Genomic DNA, 25,132 nt, shown 5'->3' with positions numbered 1-25,132 from the left:
AAAACCTCCTAATGATGCCTGGAGAGCTCTTCACATTTCACTGCTTCCCACCAGAGACTCATGAGTTGTGGACAGACTCCTGCCAAGACTCATGCAGCCGACTCCTGTTGAAGGCACACATCAACATTTTGGGCAGACACATGTTGATTATTAGCTGGAATCACAGAAGGTGCTGGACGAATAGCAGTGCTTCCCTGATGAAGGAACACAGTACTTCCACTACCCATAAATGTCTACAAATCCAGCTTAATCCCAGCCCCAATGTAGGCTGGAGCTGATTTTCTAGCTGCATGCCATCTTTTGGGGAAAAGCATGAAAAAGAACTGCAGTATCAGCTCTTCTGAAACAGGATTTGGAGCCATCAAGGCAGTCAGTTCTTCAGGCAAATCCTCTTACTCAACCATTCACATTGGAAGCAATATTGATTTGATGAACAATAAGCCAAGGAATTTTGGGGCTGGGAAGGCCACTGGGGCTTAAACCAGGCTCATAAAGAAAACAAACACAAAGGAGCCATTGAAGAAGACACACAAGTTGAGAGATACAAATCAATTTTATTTTATAAAGACAGATGAGCTTTCCTGCAATTGCCAACATAGTTTTAATGTGTCGTTTATTATGTGATATTCTGGTCTCGCTTATTTTAAATACCTGGTCAAGCAAGGATAAACCAATGCTGTTGTTCTTGCTATAAAAATATAGTGGGATCTGATATTCCAAAACTAATCTGCTCAAAAATCTTAAGGATTTCTAATGAGGGATCAGACTGAGATTGCAATGAAATGCTTTCTTAATCTGAAGACTGTTGCACACTTTTAAGTGCCACAGCTGTGCAGGAACTGAAAGGCTCTTGAAAATTGAATGTACACTGTGATCCATTATCTCACCCTCAAACCTCCTGTTTGTTTCTCTTCCACGACACCATTTCCAAAGTAATTTACAGGGGGTGAAAAACAATAATCAAAAGGAGAAAGCTATGACACAGCTGCAGTCTGTACAACCCCCTTCCTCACAGCCACAAGGAGCTGGTCAATGCTTCATCAGCCCTGTGATGCTGTCCCACCTCACACCACCTGCTACATGGAAAGTGGTAGAAGTGGAAGAGAAACACAGGGATAATTTAAGGCTAACTAAAGATAATCCACAGAAAGCCCATCTGAGCAGCTTTGTGCAACAGATGCAAAAATCCACCATAGTGTTTAGCACATTACAATTATAAACAGGAACAGCAACACAACATTGGGGAGGAGAACTAAACTTCATTTGGTTTGTGCAACCTGAGAAATAAACAACTAATGGAAAAAGAAGTCCCACTGATGCTGTACAAACCTAACTTCACATGTTGCTAAATTGCGCTGAGATGCTCCATGTTCACCTACGAAACGCAGTGACTTCACAACTACTCTTTGGGTTACTTTGAAAAGTCACCATCACACACAAGCTAATGCTTTTCTGTTATACAGGAACACGAGTGTGTGCACAATCAGGCCTGTGCTGCCTTGAGTATGCCAGCTCCCATCCCACATGGTGCAAAACTAACCTAATGTTACTGGATTTCACCCAAAATTATACTGGTATCAGAAGATGGCACAGGGCCCAGGACAGAAATCTTATGCTCATCACTACAACGTGCCATTCTTTCAGGTGTTTATTTCTCCCTCTCTAGGCCAAAGGACAGCAAGAGCTTCCTACCTATTCCTTTCCGAAGATGATGGCAGTGCTTTGAGCTTCTGCAGCACTACCTTTGGGGAAGTTTTCATGAGGTTTGAACAGAGGAGCTAATATGGGGGAGAAGATACTCATGGATGTGTCCTACTTTGTACTGAACATGAAATAATCATGTTCAGTGTCTCAAAATCAAGATCTCCAAGTGCTCCCATCTAGCACATCATCCTGGGACAGACCAAAGCCAGCAAATTGCTGCAGAGAGGCTCTATCCAACCACTCAACTGTGGACACAACCATTAAAAGCTAACTGAAGAAATGTGAATATAGTTTTAATACAGTCATAAAGGCGTTACCTGGAAAAATGCATATTCTAGAACAGTGCTATCATGTATACCGGTTCTCACAAACACATCTTGTTTTGACAACAGAAAGCTGAGATTATACATATCCATATTTTTAAAAAGTTAGTTTCAGCTAACCTTACAGTGAAGTTAGGAAAAAACTAGGTTGTTTGAACTAGGGTTCAAAAGAAAACATAAACCAGGGAGAGAAAAAAAAGCCAGACAAGATGAAGCATTTTATTCTGCTATATACTTTTATATTTCAGAGCTCACAACGGAGCTCAGATTCTTGGGTATACAATATAGAAAGCAAGAGCAATGAAATCCAAACTGAAATACATACCAGGAATTACAAAGCAGGCTGCAAATTGCTTTCTCATTAGTGCAGCTGAACACATGTGGCAGTGGTAACCAACCCAACAGCAAACTGCACCTCCAGCAAACCACTGGAAGTTTCTTCCCTCAAAGCATAGATAGTTAAAAAAATAAAAATTCAGATGAATATTGTGAAATGCCTCCTTTTTACAGAGGATGGAGCAATTCCACACATTCTCCTAATTCCAAAGTGCTTCATTCCCAGTCTGGGTTTTTTGGAAGATGTCTGAAGTGTCTCAGGGCCCACTGTCCCCACTGCACGCCTTGGAGGGTAGCAGCTGAACCCCGTGTTGGTACTGGGCTCACTAAGTCTCTACTAATGAGATCTGTGCCCAACCTAAGTGGGGAATGGTCAGGCTGAGATTATTACACAGAACCTTAGAGGTGACTTACTCCTCAAGGTTTCCACTGGTAGGAAGAGCAAGTTTGGAGGAAAAGAGGAGTGGAAAAACTTCCAAATGTCATTTCTGATTAACCAGGTGCAAGGAAACTGAAAAAAAATCACACAGGTGCTCATTCTCTGGCAAGTTCACACCGCCAAGTGAAGACTCCTCAGTGCAAACTAGAACTTCAAAGGCTACAGAGCACAGCCAAAATAAAGTTGTCCAATTGTAGTAAATTCATGGTATTTCTCTAATACTGACTACATTGCTCAAGCAAACACAGGAGTACATGGGAGAATGTAAAGACATCTTACCATAAAAATATATTAAATTAAAGGGTTTTTCTTCTGAAAAGATTAAAATAAATTTAACTCTAAATAATAATTAAGAACATAACAAACATTCATAGAAGGGGCTGATCAGCACTAGAAGTTGTCTTCAGAAAAGCCTTTATAAATGGATTCCAATGCCCTAGAAAAAAAACCCCACAAAACCTTCAACAGATTATAAATACCAGACAGAAAAGGACTTAAAGCAGAATGAAGTTACCTGGGCTGTGAATACACCATGATCCTGTGTTATTGTGCTCAAGTCCATTTGTCTAACACCATAGGAACAACTTTAAGCTTTTTTATTTTCATAATTAATATAAAGAATAAGTGCAATTTTATTTCTATTCCAGATCACTGATTTCACCTCAATGTCTGCTATCAAATCTCCATGCGAGCTCACTTGTCCGAACTTTTACGAGGTCTGCGGAAGCTGGACATGTTCTCATTCAGTGCACAGATCCTTCGAGAGAACTCCTCAAACTCCCCTAGGACTTGTTCATCACACTCAACCGCTACAGCATGTTCCACTGGGATGGAGGTAAAGTCTTCCAGCTGATCTCCTGCACTGAACCCTGTTGCTTCCATACCCATGATCTCCTCTGCCTGCTCCACAGTGCAGCATAGCACGGGGTTGAGTGGGGGCTGAAACTCACAGGGCTGCTCGTTGTTCATGGTGCCAGAGCACTCGCCAGGTAGAAACGCCCCATTTATTGCACTAGAAGGTCCTAGGAAAGATTCCTTCCTGTCTTGGGTATTGTTTAGGCCTCCATTTTCTCCATTTAAACTACTGCACAAGTCCTGGCCTTTTTTGGTATTTCTTTTGGAGGAGTCCATAGAGGTGTCCAAAGAAGAACATATGGGTCCAGGTTTTTTATCCAGCTCTCCAACGCAGGCTGTGACAGCAACAGGCTGTGTTAAAGCAGAGTTGTAACTAGGAGGAGGAGTTTTGTACTGTAGTCTCTCGCTTCCTGTGCTGGCTCGTTTTCGGAGTCCTTTATCTGGAGAAGGAAGCCCACCGGAAAACCCAATATCCAATCTGCCAAAGCTAGAGCTCTGTCTCTTTGGAACAGGAATTGCACTGGATGTATGGTGTCGATCACTGTAAAAGAAGCAAAGAACAGATCGCACCCATCAGGCATGCTCATGAGCAATACAGATGTTTAATCAAAGGCTGAAGCAATTGTTTTATCACAACTCCAGGCTTCGTTTGGCCAACAACTTCTATCCCAAAGTGCTAAAATCCCAAACATATTTAGTGCCATATGAGCCAGAAGACAGCCCAGAGGACGGCTGCAGTAAAAAACAGTGAGGTTTTGTAGGAACACTTAGACAGCTCTATGGTTTGGCAAGCCAATCACCCAAGAAACCATCACATTATGCTAATTCACACTGTTAACACCATTTTATAGGACCGAGCTGCACTTACGGAATATTACTGTTGACCATATATTTACATATGTATAGCCTGTTCTGGGTCATCATAAACTCTTCAAAAGTCAGTAATAACATCTGAATCCTCTAAGAGCAAAGAATCCAACAGCGGACTTCCCTGACAGCTGCACAAAGGAGAAAAACCACAACAACTTCACTATTTGCAGAGGGTTATTCTTGCCAGATCTTCTGCTTTTCTGTGCCAGTCATTCCAAAATTTTTTGGACAAATGCCAACCTACATTTCTTAAGGAACATGAACCAATCAAGCCTAATTTACAAGTCTAACTTTACTGTAATACAGTTCTACAAGCCCTTTCACTGTCTCAAGCTCTATAATTTGAAAAATCCACTTTACGTCATCTCAGGTGTGTTACGAGAACTCTCCTTTGTCAGCTCAATATTTATCCAACTATAATCACCACCCTGTATATAAATAGCATGCTATACATGAAGATAAGCAGCTGGTTCATTTTCCTTCCAAATTAAAAAAAAATAGTAAAAAAACAACTATTATTGATCTACTGAATATACAACTGTAAGATTCAGCCATTGCCAGTATGAAACTCCTTCATGAACTCCATTTAAAAGAAACTCTTTCTGCTCAAGACCTGATACGTTTTGTCTGGCATGGGAAAATCTTGTGCTGTGGTTCAACAGATTGTTTGGTTTTTAGGCCAGGAGGGAGTCCATGGGCCGTGAGGGTGGTTCCCTGTGGGGATCTGGTGCACCCAATCAGTTGGCTAGTTTTGAAAACTGACACCCAGTTAAACAACTTAAAAGAGCTGCACAGGCCTCTGTGAAAACATATTTAAGGACAGGTAAGCCCGTGAAAAGCTCTGTTGCTTCCGGCCTTGGAACAGGTAACTGGGAGCTGGCCAGGTCAGGCTCTGCTGCAATGCAGACCCCTTCCCACAAAGCCTGCCAGACCCCATCCTGGTGGGGTGGCTGGGGCCCCTTCCCAGCAGGACCAAGCCACTTCCTGGAAAACCCCTCTGCTTGGCTGAAATCAGCATGGCTGAGGCAGCACCACACAGCCGTGGCTATCTCAGCATGGCTTGCAATGAACTTTGTTTGCTTGGCTGCTTTTAGCCAGCCATGCGGCAGGCAGAAGGACAGAATCAGCAGTAGCAGCTTTTTTTTTTTTTTTTTTTTTTTTGGTGCCCCACAGGAAGAGAAGTCACAGAGTGGTGCCAGCAGCAAGCACAACTCGCACCGTGTCAGCGAAGACCATGTGACCAACAGAGAGGCACGGTGAGTGATTTCCCTGATGCAGAGCCTGGATGAGATCAACCTTCCAGCGCTGCAGAACTCTATACAGAACTGTTTCAACTGATAAAGCTTGAGAACAAATGAACCTATAAACACCAAATCTCTCCTGAATCAGGAAAAAGGAAAGGATGAAGACAGGTAGAGACAACAACACAGGACACTGAGGTCAGTGAAGAAGTCAAATCCTAGATGGGAGGAGACTGAGGAGATCCCTTAGTCTTGGGCTGAAATTCTCTTTTAAGGCTATGGTTAAGACATAATTGATACATCAGACTTTAATTTTTTCCCTGTAACTCATGGGATGCATTGGGGGGGATGTAGCATTCTAGCCACAGCTGTGAGCAGAAGCACCCATGTTGAAATAAGCAGATGTTGAAGTAGGTTGAACAGAAAGAAATGAGAGAGATGAGAAACCCTGCCCCAGGAATAGAAGAAGAAAACCTCTGTTTCCTAGAGATGGCTGAAGAGAACTTTTGCTTTTATGCTAAACAGCTCATCCTTAAAATAGTACCCCATAAGTTGACATGGCCCATGAAAGCAGCTGTGGGAAAACTGCAAGGCATGGGAGGGACTTTCAAACTGCAAACAGATTTTTCTTTCCCGGGTGGCTGATTCAGTGTGACACTGAAGCCAAAGAAAACTGTTTCTTGTGGAGAAGTCTCCATGGCATGGCAAGAGAGACTCCTCTCCCTAAGAGAACTGAAGAAGAGGTGGCAAACGGACTGAAAGTCGCAGGTTTTGTCTCTTTACTTTGTCAGTGGGAAAGAAAAGAGAGTGTGGGGGGAGGAAAAGAACTGGCATTTGCACCCACTACATTAATTGGTGTGTTGGCTGGGAAGCTCAGACTGGCGAACCAAAACCACTACACTTAATTGGTGTTTCCGCCTGGTTTTCAAACTGAAACCACCACATCTTGAAACAGCAGCTGCAAGTAGTCCCTAGTGCAGACCCTTTTCCGCACCGCTTTTCTTGTTTTGCTCCCCTTTATAAATAGAATAAAGTAGATTGCAATAAGTCCCTCTGTGAAGAATAAGTGTCCCCATGGGAGGGCAGTGAGTAGTACTATTCCTGTTGAATTTCCTCTCCTGTATTACCTCCTCCCAGGCTACCCCTAAATGCATCTTCGGTCTTTTCCACAAAACCCTCAAATAACCTTAAGGAGAAGCTGCTTTTCAGGATACACAGTTGCAGACAGTGAAGTAGAGAGGTAAGGGCCACTGTTGGGGGTTGGATTTCTTTCTTTTTTTCTTTTACTTATAGAATTTTTTTCCTATAAGTTGCTAGGAAACTAACTACTGGGTACTTATGGATACTTACGGGTACTTAAAGACAAAAGAAGGTGGCTGATGTCGGGAGAGGAATAGAGCATCTGGCTATACTTTTTTGTTGGTTTTGTCATTTTTTGGGATACAAGTTTTGGGGAGAGGTAAAAAATGGGGTTGGGGGCAGCTGCACTCTCTCTCTCTTTCTCTTTGACATTGGAGGAAGACAGCCAGGTTGTCGCTTACTGCAGGGAGAATTCACCAGCACCGCTGGAGCTGAGCCCTGAGGGACCCATCACCATCTGCTCCTGTGTCTCGGGAATCCTGAACTTTGCCTCTCGCTGCCCTGCTCAGAGCCGGGCCAGCACTGCCCTGCCCCCACAGTTTCTTTGGTACTGTTCTTGGTTCTTCTCTTCATGCGGTAGCCAGCATCCTTCTGCCCTGCTGGGACATCCCGCAGTTCCAGCCACTGATACATCTCACCCACCAGCCTGCTATTTTTTGCTCATTCCTGCCGGCTGAGATGGTAACTGCACCAAAGGGGAAAGTGTCTAAGGCCGAGAAGGCTGTTACTGGGTCCCTGGTTCTATTTGTTGTTAATGCCACAGTTATTGTTGTTTGTTTGCCTTGTTATACATGCTAGTGGGAGAAATGACTGCTCACTTTTAAGATTTTAAAGGTTTATTAAACCTTAAAAAAAACACAACAAAAGGACTAAATAAGGAAAAATTAGAGCCTTGGGAGCCCCCATGACTATCAGCCATATGCTCCTCTACAGAATGGATGCTCTGCCTGTTATATCCTTAGCCCTTCCCAAAGTTTTGTCAGTCAACTACTTCTCTGCTGTCCATTGGTGGAGATTACCTTCTTATATCTTGATTAGCAGTCAGGTGTTGTTACACTGCCCCTCTTGGTAATAAGCCAGCCTTCTCTAAATGCCCTGACTACTGAGGCTATTACAAGGGGGAGGGGAAAGAGGACTATGGGGGGGACATATTACAATAGCATCACTATACATTTTAACATCTATATCATATCTGTCCCTTAATTGTGAGAGTCAACTATTATATTACTCATCTGTAACACTAGCAAAGATCTGTTATTCCTATCCTCATATCTTTGCCTGAGAGTCCCCTTAATTTCAAAATTATAATAATTCAGAGGGAGGGTGCTTACATTCTCCATTCCAAGGGAGGCTCCTGCCTTCCCTAGCAGACACCTGTCTTCCAAACCGAGGCAGCCACATATGAAAGCAGCAGCAAAAACATCAACTTTCTTCTCAGATTTGAACAGCTGTTTCAGACCTTTTGAATGCAAATTCCACCAAGCCTTTACAGGTTTGTCTTTTAACCAACCCCTACACTATCAACCACTTATTTTTCAGAATGATGTAATATGACAAACACAAGTATCTGCAGCAGGAGATTTGTGAACTGTACTCGGGCAATTTGCACTGCAGATATATTAGGAATGGTCTGTTTTGCCCTCCCTTCCCTCAATTTAGTGCTTTCTGCCTTTGTTCAGAAAAATAAATGAATACTCTGTATTACTAATTTGATGAGATTCTGTTTATCTTATAGTTAAAAGACAAGTTCTAGAAATTTACCCAAATTCCAAGATGTGCAATATTCACAGAGACAGACATTCAAGACACTTCACTGGGTCAAAGGACACATCATCCCATTTTTATGTGAACTAATTGCCCAGGACAAGTGATACCTGAATATACAGATCACTTCTCATTAAATTAATAAAAATATATTAAAGTATATAAAAAAGAAAGTAATGTTAGAAAACTATCATCCAGTTACTCACACACTTTAGCGACTGAGGCATTGTCCCCAGTGAGAAGGGTTTGGCTTGCAGGAGCACAGCCCTTTACTCTAAGGCACAGACTTGAGCTCAATTACTGAGGCTGGGCTGATTCAGCTTCCAGCAACAATCCCTTGGTTGGACTCCTGAGTCCAACCAGACAGGTGTAGACATCTGTCCAAAAAGAATGGCCTGTGACTTGTGGAGATTAAAAACCGATTTGATTAACTGTCATTAGGGCCTGATGACTTTTAGTCATCAGGCTGGATGACACTAGAACTGGCTATGCATATGGGTATGAACAGTTCCTGTCAGAAAGCAGGATTTCTAAATTAAAAATAAAAATTAAAAAATAGAAGCCTCAGGTCACCAATTTCAATCTTTCAATTGTCTCCAAATCTCAAAAGCCAATCCTAACAGTCTGACTTCACCTCTAAGTCTTTCTGGCAGCAAAAGGACAAAGTAGCTATTTTCTCCAAAAATATTAATTTTTGCTAGTTAACAAATAGTCAGTTTGAGCATTCTTAGCCTTAAGGTGGAAGACATAGACTCCCCACTGTAAACAGGTGAGATAAAGTGACTGAAGTAAGACATAAACATTTCTGAAATTATTTTCTTAGTGAACACATTCTGGTTGCAGTTTGATAAAACATTCTTTGGTCAGAGTCACCTGTGATTATTCAATCTGGCTGCAAGTGGCTCAGAGAAACTGTAAAGCATTATGAGGGACAAAATAAAATTTACAGGCTCAAATATGTATCTTTTCCTCCACACAAAATGTTTCCTGTGAGGAACATTACTGCATCACAGATGGACAAAATACTAAATTTTGATTGCCTGGCCAAAATCCAAAATCTACAGCTACAGCTCTTTGCTATGAGAATGCTTTAAAAAAAACCCACAAAAACCTAAACACCATTTGATCTTTTTGTGTTGTAAACCAGGACCTCATGGTAAGAATACTAAATGAAGGTGTTGTAGTTGGTTTATAGCTATCTAATATGCTTGAAACTCCATCAGCAGTTCAGAGCCAATATCATGTCAACTGAGCTAAAAAGCAGTAATAGTTTCTCACCTTCTTAGAGATTACTGGTAAAATAATGTACAATCGCAATAGGAAGGCTGCCAATATGAAGTTAAGATGAAACTGCATCTTTTGGCAGCTAAGAAATTCAGCAACACATTTTTATGAAATGAAATCTTCATAAATCAAGCCACCAGAGTCTTCATAACTAAGAAGTTTTGGGTTCCTCTTGATTCTAGCAGTATATTAACCAAGACATAGCCTCAAAACACAATTTAAGCCTTGGCACTCAAGTATTTTTGAGGAAAGCCTTTAAATGCAGCTCAAAAGGGCATCTCCCTGCCTACAGACAAGCCGTTCAGAAGTAGTATCGTGTATTTGCCAGCATATTCTTTACTTTCTGTTACTCACAAATACTATCCCTATTAAGTTACAGAATGACAAAATAAAGAAAAAAGCTGAAGAATAGGAGAGAAAATGAGTCAGAGTCTCTTGATTTAATGCAACCATAATCTAAAGAGCCTAAACTTGGGAAAGGTAAATCTGAACATGTAAAAAGAAATAAAACAATTTTAATTAAAAATGTTAAAAATGGACAGGCTACACCAAAGGGGGGATTTGAAGGGGACTTATGAAAAACAGGGAGAGCGACTTTTTAAAGAGGTAGAGAGGGACAGGACAAGGGGGAATAGTTTTAAACTAAAAGAGGGGAGATTTAGATTAGAGATTAGGAAGAAATTCTTGGCTGTGAGGATGGTGAGGCTCTGGCACAGGTTGCCCACAGAAACTGTGGCTGTCCCATCCCTGGAAGTGTTCAAGGCCAGGTTGGACAGGGCTTGGAGCAACCTGGTCTAGTGGAAGGTGTCCTGCCCACAGTCAGGGAGTGGAAGGTCCCTTCCAATCCAAACCTTTCTATGATTTGGTCTCAAATGCTGGAATAAACTGCCTGCTCACAAGAAAAAGGATTTAAGACAAAATCGGCATAGGACCTTTTGCATCCACAAAAGATAACCTAAAAAACTGAGCTACTTTTCTGGAAGCCAGTGAAACTCCAGGGCTAAAAAACTAGAAACAAAGAGTAGTATTCCCAAAAGAAAACAGAAAAGATTCAGGGGACAAAAGTAAACACAGCAGAATATTGGTACCAGGAGAGGTATGAAGATGGAAGCAGAGCTTGCAGACCCGCAAGCTTGCTGCAATAAATCACACAAGCTGGGATGTGAAAACATTTATTAATCATTTAAGTGTAATGCCTGAGAAACCAAAACAACACAAATCTCACCACACTCAGGGAACCAGCCACTAAACCTTGATGGACAAACACTGGACTCTGCAGACCTTCCGAAGGGCCAAAGGCTAGCCCAGAGCTCCAGTCAAAACAAGGGAACTCACAGAAGATTGAAGCAGAGACTTTACAGCCAAATTTGCTCTAATGGATGTATGAAATAAGTGAGCTCTTCCACAAAAGCCATGGAAGATTTTTTTGGATTTGCTTTTAATCTAAAATGGTAATGATTATGGTGGTGACAGAACTTAAATTCAAAAAAACCCAGCTATATTGCTCAGAAAGGAAACTGAAGACCAGCAAGAGAACCAAACAAATCAGGCAGTGCAAGTGAGTATGTGGATAAGAAAACCTCTTGTCTCCCTGCTCTTTTCCTGCAAACAAAGAATAACCTGGAAATATTTTACTGACTACAGTTTGTGTCAGAGGACATGAGATGACTCACAGTAACCTGAAAACAAAAAATTTCTTCAAATATTCATTTTAACAGCTAGTGGATTGTCTGCTTGTTTCAATGTTCATAATCAGGTATTATCCACAGGACGGTGGACATCTGTATTCTGCCCAATTATGAAAGTCTAGCCAGTTTTCCCCTCAAGACAGACTCCCTGTAAAGCCTCATTTCCATTTATATTATTAGGAAGCACTAAGAAGCATTGATTGGAATCATCAGTTAAAAAAAAAAAAAGTTAAAGATTAACAACTATTCATACAACTTCTGGACACGAGAAGGAAATGAGGCATAGACATCCATGGGGAGAAGGAAATGGGATACTCCAGAAGAACTATGCTTAATATTCCTACATGGAAATATTATCCAGCCAAAAAAAAAAAAAAAAGTGCTTTCTTTTGTTAATGAGTGTGCATCACCTATAGAAAACAACAACAGGATTGCTGTGAAGCATAACTAAGTTTCCAGATCAGTTCCTCAGAGACAACACATGCCAGAAGGGAAGAACAGGTATCCACACTGAAAATTATTCCTATGTTCCAGTGTCAACCCACTTCTGCTTATTCAAGACTGTAGTAGACACCCATGACCTGCACCCCTCCCACTCTACTGATGAGCAGAGAGAAGTGCTACAGATATCACAGTCTGGCCCTTCATTTTCCAATTTTCTGAGGGGACCACACATCATCTGTGGATTTTTACACTACTGTGATGGATACCACGCAAAAACTCACTGTGATATTTTCCCAATGAAGAACGCTTTTCTTTATGCATCTTGCTAGAGAAAAAAACAAAAGCAGGGAGAATCTTTTCAGCTGTGCCTGAAATTACTTACAGAATAAAACTGCACAAAGGGCCGAGCTTCCTTTTCTCAGGACCTATTTACTTCCTCTGTTGGCTGAGCTGAATTTCCATCAGGCAACACTTTTTACAGTATTGCTGAAAGAGGAAACTTTTCCTACTCCTATATTTGTTTTCCCTAGCCAAGACTCCAAATAGCAACCTGGAGGTGGGGGTGTTCAGCCTGGAAGAAGAGAAGGCTCCAGATACCTTAAAGCCTCTGCCAGTGCCTCCAAAGTCCCTCTCCAAGTGAGCTGGAGAGGGACTTTGGACAAGAGGGAATGGCTTTCCACTGCCAGAGGGAAAGGTTAGATGGAATATTGGGAAAAAATTCTTCACTGTGAGGGTGGTGAGGCCCTGGCACAGGTTGCCCAGAGAAGTTGGAGCTGCCCCATCCCTGGATATGTTCAAGGCCAGGTTGGATGGGGCTTGGAGCAACCTGGTCTACTGGGAATTGTCCCTGCCTATGGCAAGGCGTGGGAACTGAATGATCATTAAGGTCTTTCCAGCCCAAACCATTCTATGATTCCCTGTGACCTGTTACAGTAGGATTCACACGAGTACTTTTCAACATCAAAATCAATTTTATAAAGAGGAGAATGTAGGGAGAAGAAACTGCTTTGCTCATGAGAGTTAAGAAGGCAGGAAAACAAAACCATTCTATGAGTCTATGATTAGATGAGGATGCAGGACAAAATAATTGCTTTAAGCAAGAGACTGCATGAGTGCACGCAATTCAGGGAGCATAAATTAAAACCATGTGAATACAAACCATCACTTGAAATCCACTGGGTAGTAAACTGTTCTTCACATTTAGTAAAATTCACCTCCGTTTAAGGAGAACTGGTTAAGTCTCCTGCTCAAACAACTGCTGCAAGATAAACCTAAACTAACTTTAGCCTAAAACATAGAAACCTGTCTGATTTGATTTTCTGCAGACAGTGGAAGAAGATGAGTCTGAATCCTTCAGAGTGAATCAGAACAGAAGTACATGGGATTTCCATGGAAGATACTAGAACCTTCAGTTATTTATTAACGTAGCTTCTCATTTAGCAACAACACTGAACATGCAACTGCTATTTTCATTAGCAGCAATTATATTACAGAGAGGTTGTGCTGCTTATCATTTGGATTCCTATGCAGCTCACTTGAATTACACAGTCAGAGACTGCCCAGGCTATGACTTGTTCTGCTTAACCAGTTTGATATAGAAGGTGGACCTGCTACCAAACATTAAATACAGTCTTAAGACAACAATTATTTCACCTCCCTCTAGTGAAGAGCATTGCTTTTTCAAACATCAAGCTCTGAGATGAGTTGTGGGCCCATCATATGGAAGAACTTGTAAGAGTGTAAGAAAACAGTAGAATGTTGTGGACAGTTACAGAGTCTGTATTTTGGGAAGGTCATAATCTCACCAAGCATTGTCACCTTGTGAAGAGGAGCTAGTTGTCTGAGACAAATCCTTACCTTCTTTTTTTTTTTTTTTTTGTGGCACCCACCTCTTTCTTATAAATTACAAAAAATACTTACCACCTAACCATCAGTCCAAGCTCCATGAAGTTTTTCAGGTTAGGAAGAGTTTGCCTTAGATCTGGAGTACTCAGCCCATGCTGGTATCTAAGCTACAAAACCAGAAAAAAAAAAAAAATCCTAAAATTAGCACAGCTTTCCAAATCCCAAAGAATACAACATCATAGTCAGTTAAGTCACTAGGTTTTTAGAAAGTTTAGGATGATTATCCAGCAGTTCCAAGATATTTATTCCCCTTAAGAAAATGGTCTATTTACTACTTGTATTAGGAAACCCACACAAGAACAGCGCCAAATATTCAGTCAACCTGACTCTTTAACCTCCTCACACTTTCCCTATTTACTATCTGCAACAGGAGAGCAGGTTCACAGCTTAATAAAAACACAGAAACACAGCCATTATGGGAAGACACCAAATTCCATCACAATGTTCTGTATTCATGAAGTCCAAATATTTATTTGTGTGTACTTGTCAATCTGAGTGTATCAGTTTATACTGGAATCAGTAATGGAATTATTATAGTAATATCAATGAGTAAAAATACATATTGTCACACAATTGATCAATATTTGTGATCCTTACACAGTTTATATCAGCATTTAAATGCCTGTTATCAGTATCATAATTAAATCCAGCACTGAAATCAGATGCTACTTAGTGAAGGGAAAGGCTTTAAACACTGACATACTTTAACTGAATATTGACTCGTGACGTAACTGTCATCGGTGAGAATTATAAACTCCATGTTTAACAAGTCACTAAATTTAAAAAGTGACTTGTACCTCTGAAGAAAACAGCACATGGAAAGGAAAAAGTCTGTCTTTGAAGTTTGATTCTTAAAATTTCAGGGAAATTTTGCAGAGAAATGTATCCCTTGTGTGGTTAAAATATGAAAAAAGACCCCAACACCCTACATTCCAGTATCTCTAAGGCAACTGGAATGATGCACTACCAACTTAATAAGCAGTTCTCAGCATATATTAACATGCTTTAGAAGTCTCTGCTGGACTCCAACACAGCATTTAGCGCTGATAGAGCTACTTGCTGAAATATGGAACAGTCCCACTCAAAGTTAAATTTCTTTTGTTTAGAATCACACACCTGTTTCCACAATTCCTGACAGCAAGATGCAGGAAAGTATCTTAAGTTTCAAAAATTTTTGACTTCTCCCAAACAATCAGGTTTTCAGAGAAAAAGACTCCTGAAATTGGGAATCATTTTTGTGCTTGTCTGAGTTTCAGAAAGAATAATTACTTTGGAAGAAAATCGCCCTCAGTACTGCATTGTACAACAGCTGGCCATTTATTACAGTTTATTATTTCCATATGGACAAAGCCAAATCATATGGTGGGCTTGGGTTCATATTTTCTGCTACAATGACAGAACCTGGATTAAGACAACCATACAATATAAATTACAAAACCATCACCACATTCTCCTGATGGGATTATAGTGGAATTCGTTAACTGGAGAATTAGCCTGGAGCAAAAGAAATAAAGAAGAAAAAACCCACCAACTCAAAAACTTTACATTTGTTTCTCCTCCAACAATGAAAAGTTCATGGAATACCCCTTTTTATAGTCATTCTTACATTTTAAGGTTTCAGAGCATGAAAATAAGGTGGATTAAGGGATCTCTCCAACAGCCAGGATCAGAAGAATTCATGGGAGACCCCAGTATCCAAACACGAGCAAAACCATTGCTTCTACTAAAAGACATTTTCATATTTCATATAGTAGAGATGCATATTAAGTAAAGTTAGGAAGTTCCATGAAACCCCTAGAAAAAGTTATTACTTAACTTCATAAACTGCACACTATTTAGCTTTTTAACTGATTAAAAGCAAAGCAATACTGCTTTATGTCTGCATCAACGCAAGCTGCTGCTGATGTATTTACAAAACCAGAAATCACTGAAAAACTTATCTGCCTTCCAGAAACAGAAGAAAACATTCAAAAATTAGCTGATGAAGAGAGTTTTAGTCTGGATTCAAAATTATCACTCCATTAATACAGCAAAAGTTAACTCCTCCTTTGCATAGTTCTGTAGTAGTCTCACATATCCTGACAAAGAAAATATCTGCTTTGCTGCATGATGCAGGCCACTACAGATACAACACCAAACAAATGTGAACAAGGAGCTGGAGGGAGCTTAAAAACAACTTTTTTTTACTTAAAAGATCAGAATTCCTCTTCCTCCTCTCCTTAACCTCTGACAATCCATAAAGCATTTCTCATACACCTTCCCTTAAGTTTAGTTTTTTTAACATCCAATACCCCACATGCAGGGCTAGTTAATCCACCTCATTCAATAAACAGTAAGGCACTGAACAACAGTCATAAGGACTGAATCCAGAGGAGGCCATGGAGATACACCAAGTATTGCTGGAGCACCTCCATTCTGAAGACAGGCTGGGAGAGCTAGGGATGCTCAGCCTGGAGTAGAGAAGGCATTAGGGAGACCTCAGAGCCCCTTCCAGTGCCTAAAGGGGCTCCAAGAGCTAGAGAGGGACTTTGGACAAGGGCCTGAAATGGCAGGACAAGGGGCAATGGCTTCAAACTAACAGAGGACAGGGTTAGATGGAATACTGGGAAGAAATTCTTGGCTGTGAGGGTGGCAAGGCCCAGGCACAGGTTGCCCAGAGAAGGTTTGGAAGGATGGGGCCCCAAGGCCAGGTTGGATAAGGCTTGGAGCAACCTGATCTAGAGGGGGTTTCCCTGCCCATAGCAGGAGGGTGGAATTAGATGATCTTCAAGGTCTGTTCCAGTCCAAACCATTCTACGATTCCCTGTGACTTGTTACAGTAGGACTCACACAAGTACTTCTTAACATCAAAATCAAGTTTAAAAAGAGAAAAATGTAGGGAAAAGCTGCTTTGCTCATAAGAATTAAGAGGGCAGGAAAACAAGAGCAGACAGAGGTAACCATGTGCTGTCTTGATTCTCCTAAGAAATTGTTCAAATTTCAATTCTCACTATTAAAAGTCACCCATCTCCACACTAAGTTTCCAATGCAATAATTTTCAAAATCAGCATTTTATTTAAGATTTTAAAGATAAGACCCAGCCACCCAAAGAAAATGTGCCTGTTTTAATTGAAGAGGTGTCCCAGATTTGTGTTCACATCGAAGACCATGTATTCTCCACAGAACTTTGAGTAAATCATTAATGATGTTCCAGTGATAAAATATTAATTCTGATTTCTACACCAATATTTAGCTCCTATGCACAGCTTTGTTCTCCCAAGTGCTGCTCTCATGTTTGTTACTAACAACACTTACTCCACAGAAACAAGATAGAGGAGACAAGATGCCTCATATTTTATGAACAGTTCAAGGCAGAAGAATTTAACGAATTATGTGTACAGAGAAAACTCAAAAAATAGGATAATACATTTACTTTAAGGCCAACCTCTCTACAAAAAAACAGCTAATCATACCAGTGGGTATTTTCTATTATACCTATATATTCCAACATCACAGAAAACCATAAATGTTAAAATAAGATGCATTTAAAACAGTGGTTCTCAGAGCAAAAGGTAGATTTATTCTTAAAAATCTGTATTATTCTAATTTCTAAGAAAGTGTTTAAAGACTGAATTTCCTTAAAAGACTAATACCAACAAAACCACAGCATTAGCTGTAGGTGATGCATGACAAACAGAAGTTAAATTGTAACAAAACAGGCATAATTATTTACACTCTAAGACGAGAAAAAAGAATATTCAGCTCCTCCAGTTTCTACCTGTATTTCCTTCTCTGCAATGGTCTGAACTTACACTGGAAGGTAAGGGAGTGAACCAGCAGTGAACAGCTCCAATCTGAACATCTCTACTCCACTGCCAACCAAACAGCTTCCAAGGATTCATTTCATCAACTGAACTGTAAGACTTAAAAATCATGACCTAAAATCACGTTAGACAACAGAAAAGCTTACTGCCTTCCTAAAGGTAACAATTCCACAGCAAAATGTTCATTCATCAAGTCTACCAGCTGAGATACATCATTTGTTAACTAACTAAAATACAAACCTGCAAAAGTTCAGTTCCTTTCCTATAAAGGCTATAAGAAGTACTAGGACTACCGAAGTTTTTCAATCAAGTTGGCTTTAAAAGAAACCTTTTAGTTATCTTTCTATTCCTGGGTAATTGCAGGTTGCACCCAAGATCAAAATTAGAAGGTTTGCCACTCTATGCCTGCTCTTAAAAAAAAACAATGATATCCTGCATTTATGTGCAAAAAACAACTGTCCACTTCCTATCCTAATTCTTGCAGCAGTATTTAATAACTAATGGTATACAAGCATATACATGTACTTCCAGCCAGAAACCACAGAGTACCTGGGCTCAATTATCTTTTTTTTAGGGGGGAGTGCAGAATGACTCCAATTCTAACCTCATCTGTTCATCATTTCTCACGTTGTTTCCCCAGCCATATTCATCTTGTTCTAAGCCATGTGGAAGCAGTCTAACAGCCAGAATATGTTATTAAAGCTCAAAATAGCAGCCACTTTAGTACACAGGGTGCATAATATTCAAGTCTATGCCAAATTCTGCTGTATTTTGGACTTCCCTTAGTCCCCACTGCAGGCAACTGGTTCTTGATGTTGTAGCAGTACCTGTACTGACACAATAGGTGGACTCAACCCACTATTACACTACGCAAAGATCTTGCAATAGTAAGGCAGTCAAAACCAATTTTGAATTATTTTCAACTATATGAGGAGTTTCTCTTGATAGCATCAAGAATTTCAAAAAAACATCTGCTCCACAAATGTGAAAACCTACAGAGAAAAATAGAAGCAAAACTATTGTTTTAATCAAATTTGCAGAGCTGGTCAAAAGCCAAGCATTTGCACAAGGTTTTCAGAGAATGTCAAACACTGAAATATTAAGAATGTCAAAGAGAAATATGAAGTTTTAGAAGTTTTAATAAAATTACATAGTTAATTGTTTTACAAGATCCTGGGTGACTTTGTCAGAGTAGAACAGAACACTGGCAGAGATTCAGATTACTAAGCACTGCAATAAAGAAAATGGGAAGTGTTGTTATAATGCCTGTTGCTATATAAACAACTATGGGGGATCAGTGAAATAAGGCCTGCTGCTATATAAACAATTGTGTGTGTTTATATCTTTGGGGAGCAATTATAACATTTTTTGCTTGCCTTTGTTTTATTGAATCTGGCTAGTTGTTCTAGCTCTGAATGCCTATGTGGGTTTACTGAAAAACCCTTAAGCTACAACACTACTGAAACATGTTGCGGTATCAATAGCTCTTTAGATAATGTATCTCCAAACTAAGCATCTGAAATCACTTTCATTTTTCACACTTAAAAAGACTATCAGTAAGCATCAATTACAGTTTGGAAGTAAACATAATAAAATGGTTTTTTAAACTTTTTTAAGATTCTTGGGGAAGTAGGAGCTGAAAAAAGAAAAATAACCAACGTGATCATAACAAGTCTTGAAGTTCTCAATTTTGCTTCCAGAAGAAGCAAATAGAGGACTGCTACAGTAGTGACAGTGCTCATCCAAGCAAGAGGAAGTGCTCAAATATAACAGCTATTTCAACAGATATTATGACTTATCTTTATATGCCTGGGTCCCTTTCCCAGAGTTACACCTGAAAAGCAGATTTTTACTTTGCAACTCATTCAAGAGTATTAAGCTAACAAGAAAGCAAGTTACATCCACATCCTTGAAGACACATGTCCTTCATTAATCCATTCAGCATACTCTTTTCAAGTTCCTCAAGAAAACCCAGCGTGCCTAAAGCCTTCACTAAAACCATCTTAAAAGACTCCCACCACAATTTTGATATAGCAATTGCAAAAAAGGCACACAAACTGCAACCAAAGCAATAGGAGGACATAACTGCATTTTATGCTATACCATTGAAGAATAATTACAATCAGTAATTCTAAAAGCATGCTTAGTCTGAACTAAACTGATCTGTCCCACATTTACAAGGGAGATGCTGATATCAATAACATAATTTCCTGTTATCACAAAATCCTAGAATGGTTTGGGTTGGAAAGGACTTTTAAGCTCATCCAGTCCTAACCTCGCCACCATGGGCCTAGATTCCTTCCACTAGATCAGATTGCTCCAAGGCCTGTCCAGCCTGGCCTCGAACACTTCCAGGGATGGGGCAGCCACAGCTTCTGTGGACAACCTGTGCCAGGGCCTCACCACTCTCACAGCCAAGAATTTCTGCCCAATATCCTATCTAAACCTGCCCTCTGGCAGTGGGAAGCCATTCTCCCTGTCATTCCAGTCCCTCTCCTGGTCTCTTGGAGCCCCTTTAGGCACTGGAAGGGGCTTTAAGGACCCCATGGAGCATTTCCGTGGCCTCCACAGGACTCACTCTAACAGGTCCATGTCCTTCTGATGCTGAGGACCCCTCACTCTCTCACTCTGACCTGTAAGAGTGATAACTAACACTGGAGATGCTACACAGTCCCTGGACCAAGACTAGTACAGTTCAGAAACAATCATCTCTACATTAGAGCAAAACGTCCTCACAGAGCTCTGGCTGATTCAGCCCTCACAAACTGCAGCAAATTGAGATGGAAACTTTTTCTCACCACTGGTTCCTCCTGCCCCAAGAACAGCCTGTCTCCTTTCCTCTCCTCTTAGCCTGGAGAATTTTAATTCACTTCCATCTGAAAGGCAGGGGAAATTCATGCATGAAATCTACATACATCTACAGCAATGGTTCAGAAGTGATCAGGGAAACTATATTCTCATCTGATAACAGACCTAATTCCCTTTTACCTTCTTTGATTTGTCCTGGAATTAGATTAGGCTGCCTCTTCCTCTTGCATTCACCAAAACACAAAGTCTGATATTTATTCAAAGACAGCAGCAGCCTCAATTCTAAATGCACAGCAACTTGTACTATTCTGCCAAACACTTATGAAGCAGTTTTCTTATTCTTAAAACTTCAGCAATATTTAAAAGTGGATTTTGGTCTCACAGCAATAGTGTTTATTGGAGATAGACCTCAAGAAAATAAGGAAATAGGAGTATATGTTTGAGTACATGTAGAACACACTCTAGAACTGAACATTTAGACAAGCCAAAAAGCTGCATTTCCTCAAGAACTCTCTCACTACTATATATGAAACTTTTCTTGAGAGTAAACACAACACCCTTCCAGAGAGGTCTCAAACATTAACCTTCATGGTTTCAGTCTGGTGTCCAGTAAGAGGAACCATTGTTCCAGGCTGGGACGAAGCCAGGCTGGGAGCCACTCATATAAGTAAAGTATTCCTTGTAAAGCTTAGCAGTTACTGGGCTTGCTACAAAAACCAACATATATGGGCCCCCATGCCCATAAAGGAATGCCTCATATGCCATGACTGTTTCATAAAAGAACATTTTAAAAGGCAATTTAGAAGATAGAGCAGTTACCAGCCGCCAAAAAGCTTCCCCTACTCCCCAGTGAAGCACTCAAGTAACTAAAACCATGTTTACTGCAGTCTTGCTGCATTTATAGCTTGACGAGATGAAACTGTAGAGCACATAACCTTTAGGTCAGAGCTTCTCAAAAGGGTTCAGTATCACTAATTCATGTTCCCTGGATTATAGGAAATGGGTACACCTATTTCCTAGGAGTTCATTCATCCTGAGCTTTTGTATTAAAAATCATTCCATCGGGCACAGAACAAGAGGTCAGACATGCAAAAGTCAAAAGGGGAAAGATAAGTAACATTCTGTGCCTCTATCTTAAACATTAAATTTTCTATGTGTGTTTAGCTCCCCAAATGTAATCTGCACACCTGAAGTTTACTTTTTACCTATATATGAACCTATGAATATCAGAAGGGCAGTATTCTCAGGGATTACACAGGTGTGTACAGAGAACTCTCCCACCCTGTCCTGGATGGAAATCAGAGAAAATGTATGGTTAGGATTATAGTGCTACACACTCCTCCTCCACTTCTCTGTTACTTTCACATTTTAATAAATCCACTCCAAAACCAGGTAATTTTCACATCTGACATCAGTCCAGCTCTGCCCTCTACCTTAAGATGTCACAGGAAAGGAATTCACAGAATTACTTCAGTGGGCAAACAATGAGCTCCATTAGATGTTGTAAAATCTTTCAGCTATTTGCTCTTCCACGTTGTGTTGGGAAAGCCCTTGTTTTAAATTAGGTGAAATTGAGCTTCTGGCCACTCACTCATCCAGGTTTGGGAACCCTGCTCTTTCAGGTCAAATGGCTTTTGCTTCAAGAAAGCTTTCTCAAAGAGCAAGTGATTCAGTCCATGACACAGAGCTGAAATGGAAGAAGAACTTGGGGACTCTCTGCTCCCAGACACATCTTGCATTTCAGCTGAACTGCTTTCCAGGTATCTATTATGTTACTGTCAGTGAACAAAAGAGACTGACTTATAAAAAGAGATAAGATTGTGAATCAAATGGAAAGCCCTCTCATTTGAGGAGTACAGAATGAACAGTTTAACCTATGAAAGACTTGCTACCTATGAGGTTAACACCAGCATTCAGTAAACTCCACTAACTCCACTTGGTAAGACACACCAACACAGGAAATGGTTTCCCATATGATGGATGACATTTCAAACTTAAAAGCTGAGGTCAGACAGCATTAAACCAAGGACAGTTCAGCACTGGTCTTCCTGAAAATGTCAACTTATACTTGCTAAATTGAAGCAGAGCTTGTTTTTTTCCTAATTACACAATATTAACTTCATGAATTACACACAAGGCCAGCAAAGAGAGCTGCAATAACACCTTCAGTAATTCCAGTCTCTTGAAAAACAAAACACTTTAAAGTTCTGGATTTCCAAACATTCTGGACTGACCAAAAAGTGAATGAGCCCATACATATCAGACCCTTTTATTCCATTTGCTGGAGAACAACTTGCTCTAAACTTCAACCCCAGTATATAAAAAACCTGAAAGGCATTTATGGATGATTAAGTAGCTGACATACCAAAAGCTTTCAAAATAGGTTTTGTGCCCTGATGTGCCAAATCTTATGCAGAGAAGTATGAGACCAACTCTGACCAAGGAGGACAAAACATACATATTAAACTATACAACAGAAGAACACAGAATGTGGGGGTAAAGGTGAAAATAACAGAAGCTCAGGGAAAAAAAAAAAAAATTAAACCCCCCAAGTCACAGATTGATGCTTGCTTGCAAATAAGAGATAAGAAAAAAAATTATGCATTAAAGCAAGTGAAGTTTTAAGAAATTAGGTGCATTTTACCATAATTTCTCTTTCCCATTAAGAAATGGGCCACATGGCAGAAAAGAGAGACTCTGAAGGAAGAAACAGGTTTACCAAACAGGACCTGGAATTCCACAGAGGTGAACATTTTATATTTGAATGTCCAGCTTTGCCTCCAGTGCACACACCCAGCTTGGTAAGAAAAACTATACACTGCAGCTTTTTCCTACACTCATACATTGTGCCAGGGCTTGATAACAGATTTCCCACCTCCCTATCTCTTTCAATTTTGTAACATGGAACTTATATACATTACAAAGCAGCTGAACCCAGCAGACAACATGTGTTTATGTCAGATTAACTATATCAGGAATCCATTTGCCTTTTAATTACTCAATTTTGGTTCTATTTTAAAAACATACTCCTTTTTTTAGAAAACATTTTAGTCCAAAGAGCTAATGACAGCTACACAGTACAAAAGCTATGTAATACACAGAAAATGCCTGCAAGGCTGGTCCCACAAAATCACTTTGGAGGACTGAATCTAAGCACAGCTGGTGATGCCACCTCTCCTATTCATAGAAACCCAGAACAGTTTGGGTTAGAAAGGACTTTTAAGCTCATCCAGTCCTACCCCCCCCACTCCCCAACCATGGGCCTAGATACTGTCCACTAGATCAGATTGCTCCAAGACCTGTCCAGCCTGGTCTCGAACACTTCCAGGGATGGGGCAGCCACAGCTTCTGTGGACAACCTGTGCCAGGGCCTCACCACTCTCATAGCCAAGAATTTCTGCCCAGTATTCCATCTAACTGTGCCTCTGGCAGTGGGAAGCCATTCTCCCTTGTCCTGTAACTCCAAGCTCTTCTCCAAAGTCCCTCTTCAGCTGTCTTGGAGCCCCTTCAGGCACTGGTAGGGGCTCTGAGGTCTCCCTAAAGCTGTCTCTTCTCCAGTCTGAAAAACCCAAGCTCTCCCAGCCTGTCCATATATGAGAAGTGTTTCATCCCTCCAGTCACCCAACCACACCGGTCATCCCACCGCACCTGCAGGAGCCTCCAGCACTGTCTGGACTTAGGCTGCAGGTGCCGGGATCTGTACGGGTTGAACACCCAAGATCTGCACCTTCACAGAGCAAGTTAATAATGGTCTTTGCCTACAGACAAGGATAAGCAGGCTTTCAGCTGAATGAAAGCCAGAACTTCAGTTACTAATCCAGTCTCATTTCAATCTATTTTTTCTTGGCACGGGTGATAGGAAAGGAAAAAAGAAAGCCTTTCCAAAAAGTTAGCAAAAAACATATATAAATTCCCCAATTCTAAATGATATGGCTAAGTATCGGCTCACTGTTACCCTAGGAAAGTTTCAGGAATGAAACCTCTCCTAAGAGCTTTTGGCTCTACACAGCTGGAGAAGGTACTTTGTGGTGTTTCAGGTGCAGTCCCTTCCTCTTAATATTGAAATGAAAGCCTGGCACTTCACAAGACAAGGACTAGACTCTGGCTTCAACCTATGCTCTTTCAAGAACACTTTTCTGTATGCAGCTGAACCGGCCTTGGATTCAGATGGTGCATTCTTTCTGAACTGTATGTTTTATGATCTTAATTTAGGGGCCTCATAAGATGTAGTGTGCAAGTCACAGTATCCTGCACTCAAAGGGCCATAACCACAGCACACACACCACTACTCACAGAATTCTTTAAAGACACTTCTGCTCCTTAGTGTTTATTGCCAAAACAAATTTCTAGGCCTAACATTTCTGCTGTTCAACTTCCCATGGAAAAGCTTTTAGTTTCTGTTATAGAGCTGATTTTCTCTCATGTTTGATAGTCTAACAGAACCAGAAACTGAACCTCTTGCCGTATTTCATGTTTAACAGCTGAGTTTCAGTTCAGCCTCAAACATATGTCACTAGTACATAAGCAT

The 25,132-nt window shown here is 40.5% G+C and overlaps 1 protein-coding gene and 1 long non-coding RNA gene across 3 annotated transcripts in view; one reads left to right on the top strand and one right to left on the bottom strand.

Moving 5' to 3' along the window:
- Positions 1-534: 534 nt before the first annotated feature.
- Positions 535-25,132, bottom strand: part of UVRAG (UV radiation resistance associated) — a 92,972-nt gene continuing 68,374 nt past the window's right edge. For both annotated transcript variants that reach the window (XM_059873210.1, XM_059873219.1), the window contains 2 exons: positions 14,009-14,100; positions 535-4,198 (listed from right to left, as the gene is read on the bottom strand). In XM_059873210.1, the coding sequence (XP_059729193.1) occupies positions 3,496-4,198; positions 14,009-14,100 (795 nt within the window). In that variant the 3' untranslated portion in view covers positions 535-3,495. The remainder of the gene's footprint in view (positions 4,199-14,008; positions 14,101-25,132) is intronic.
- Positions 5,387-10,517, top strand: LOC132341561 (uncharacterized). The gene is made up of 4 exons (XR_009490264.1): positions 5,387-5,783; positions 5,917-5,966; positions 6,906-7,008; positions 7,315-10,517. It is a non-coding gene; the product is annotated as an uncharacterized LOC132341561 (long non-coding RNA).

The sequence above is a fragment of the Haemorhous mexicanus genome, chromosome 2 (genome assembly GCF_027477595.1).
Source record: "Haemorhous mexicanus isolate bHaeMex1 chromosome 2, bHaeMex1.pri, whole genome shotgun sequence".
NCBI lineage: Eukaryota > Metazoa > Chordata > Aves > Passeriformes > Fringillidae > Haemorhous > Haemorhous mexicanus.
Note: the sequence above shows the minus strand (reverse complement) of the source record. Positions and strands in the feature narration are given on the sequence as shown.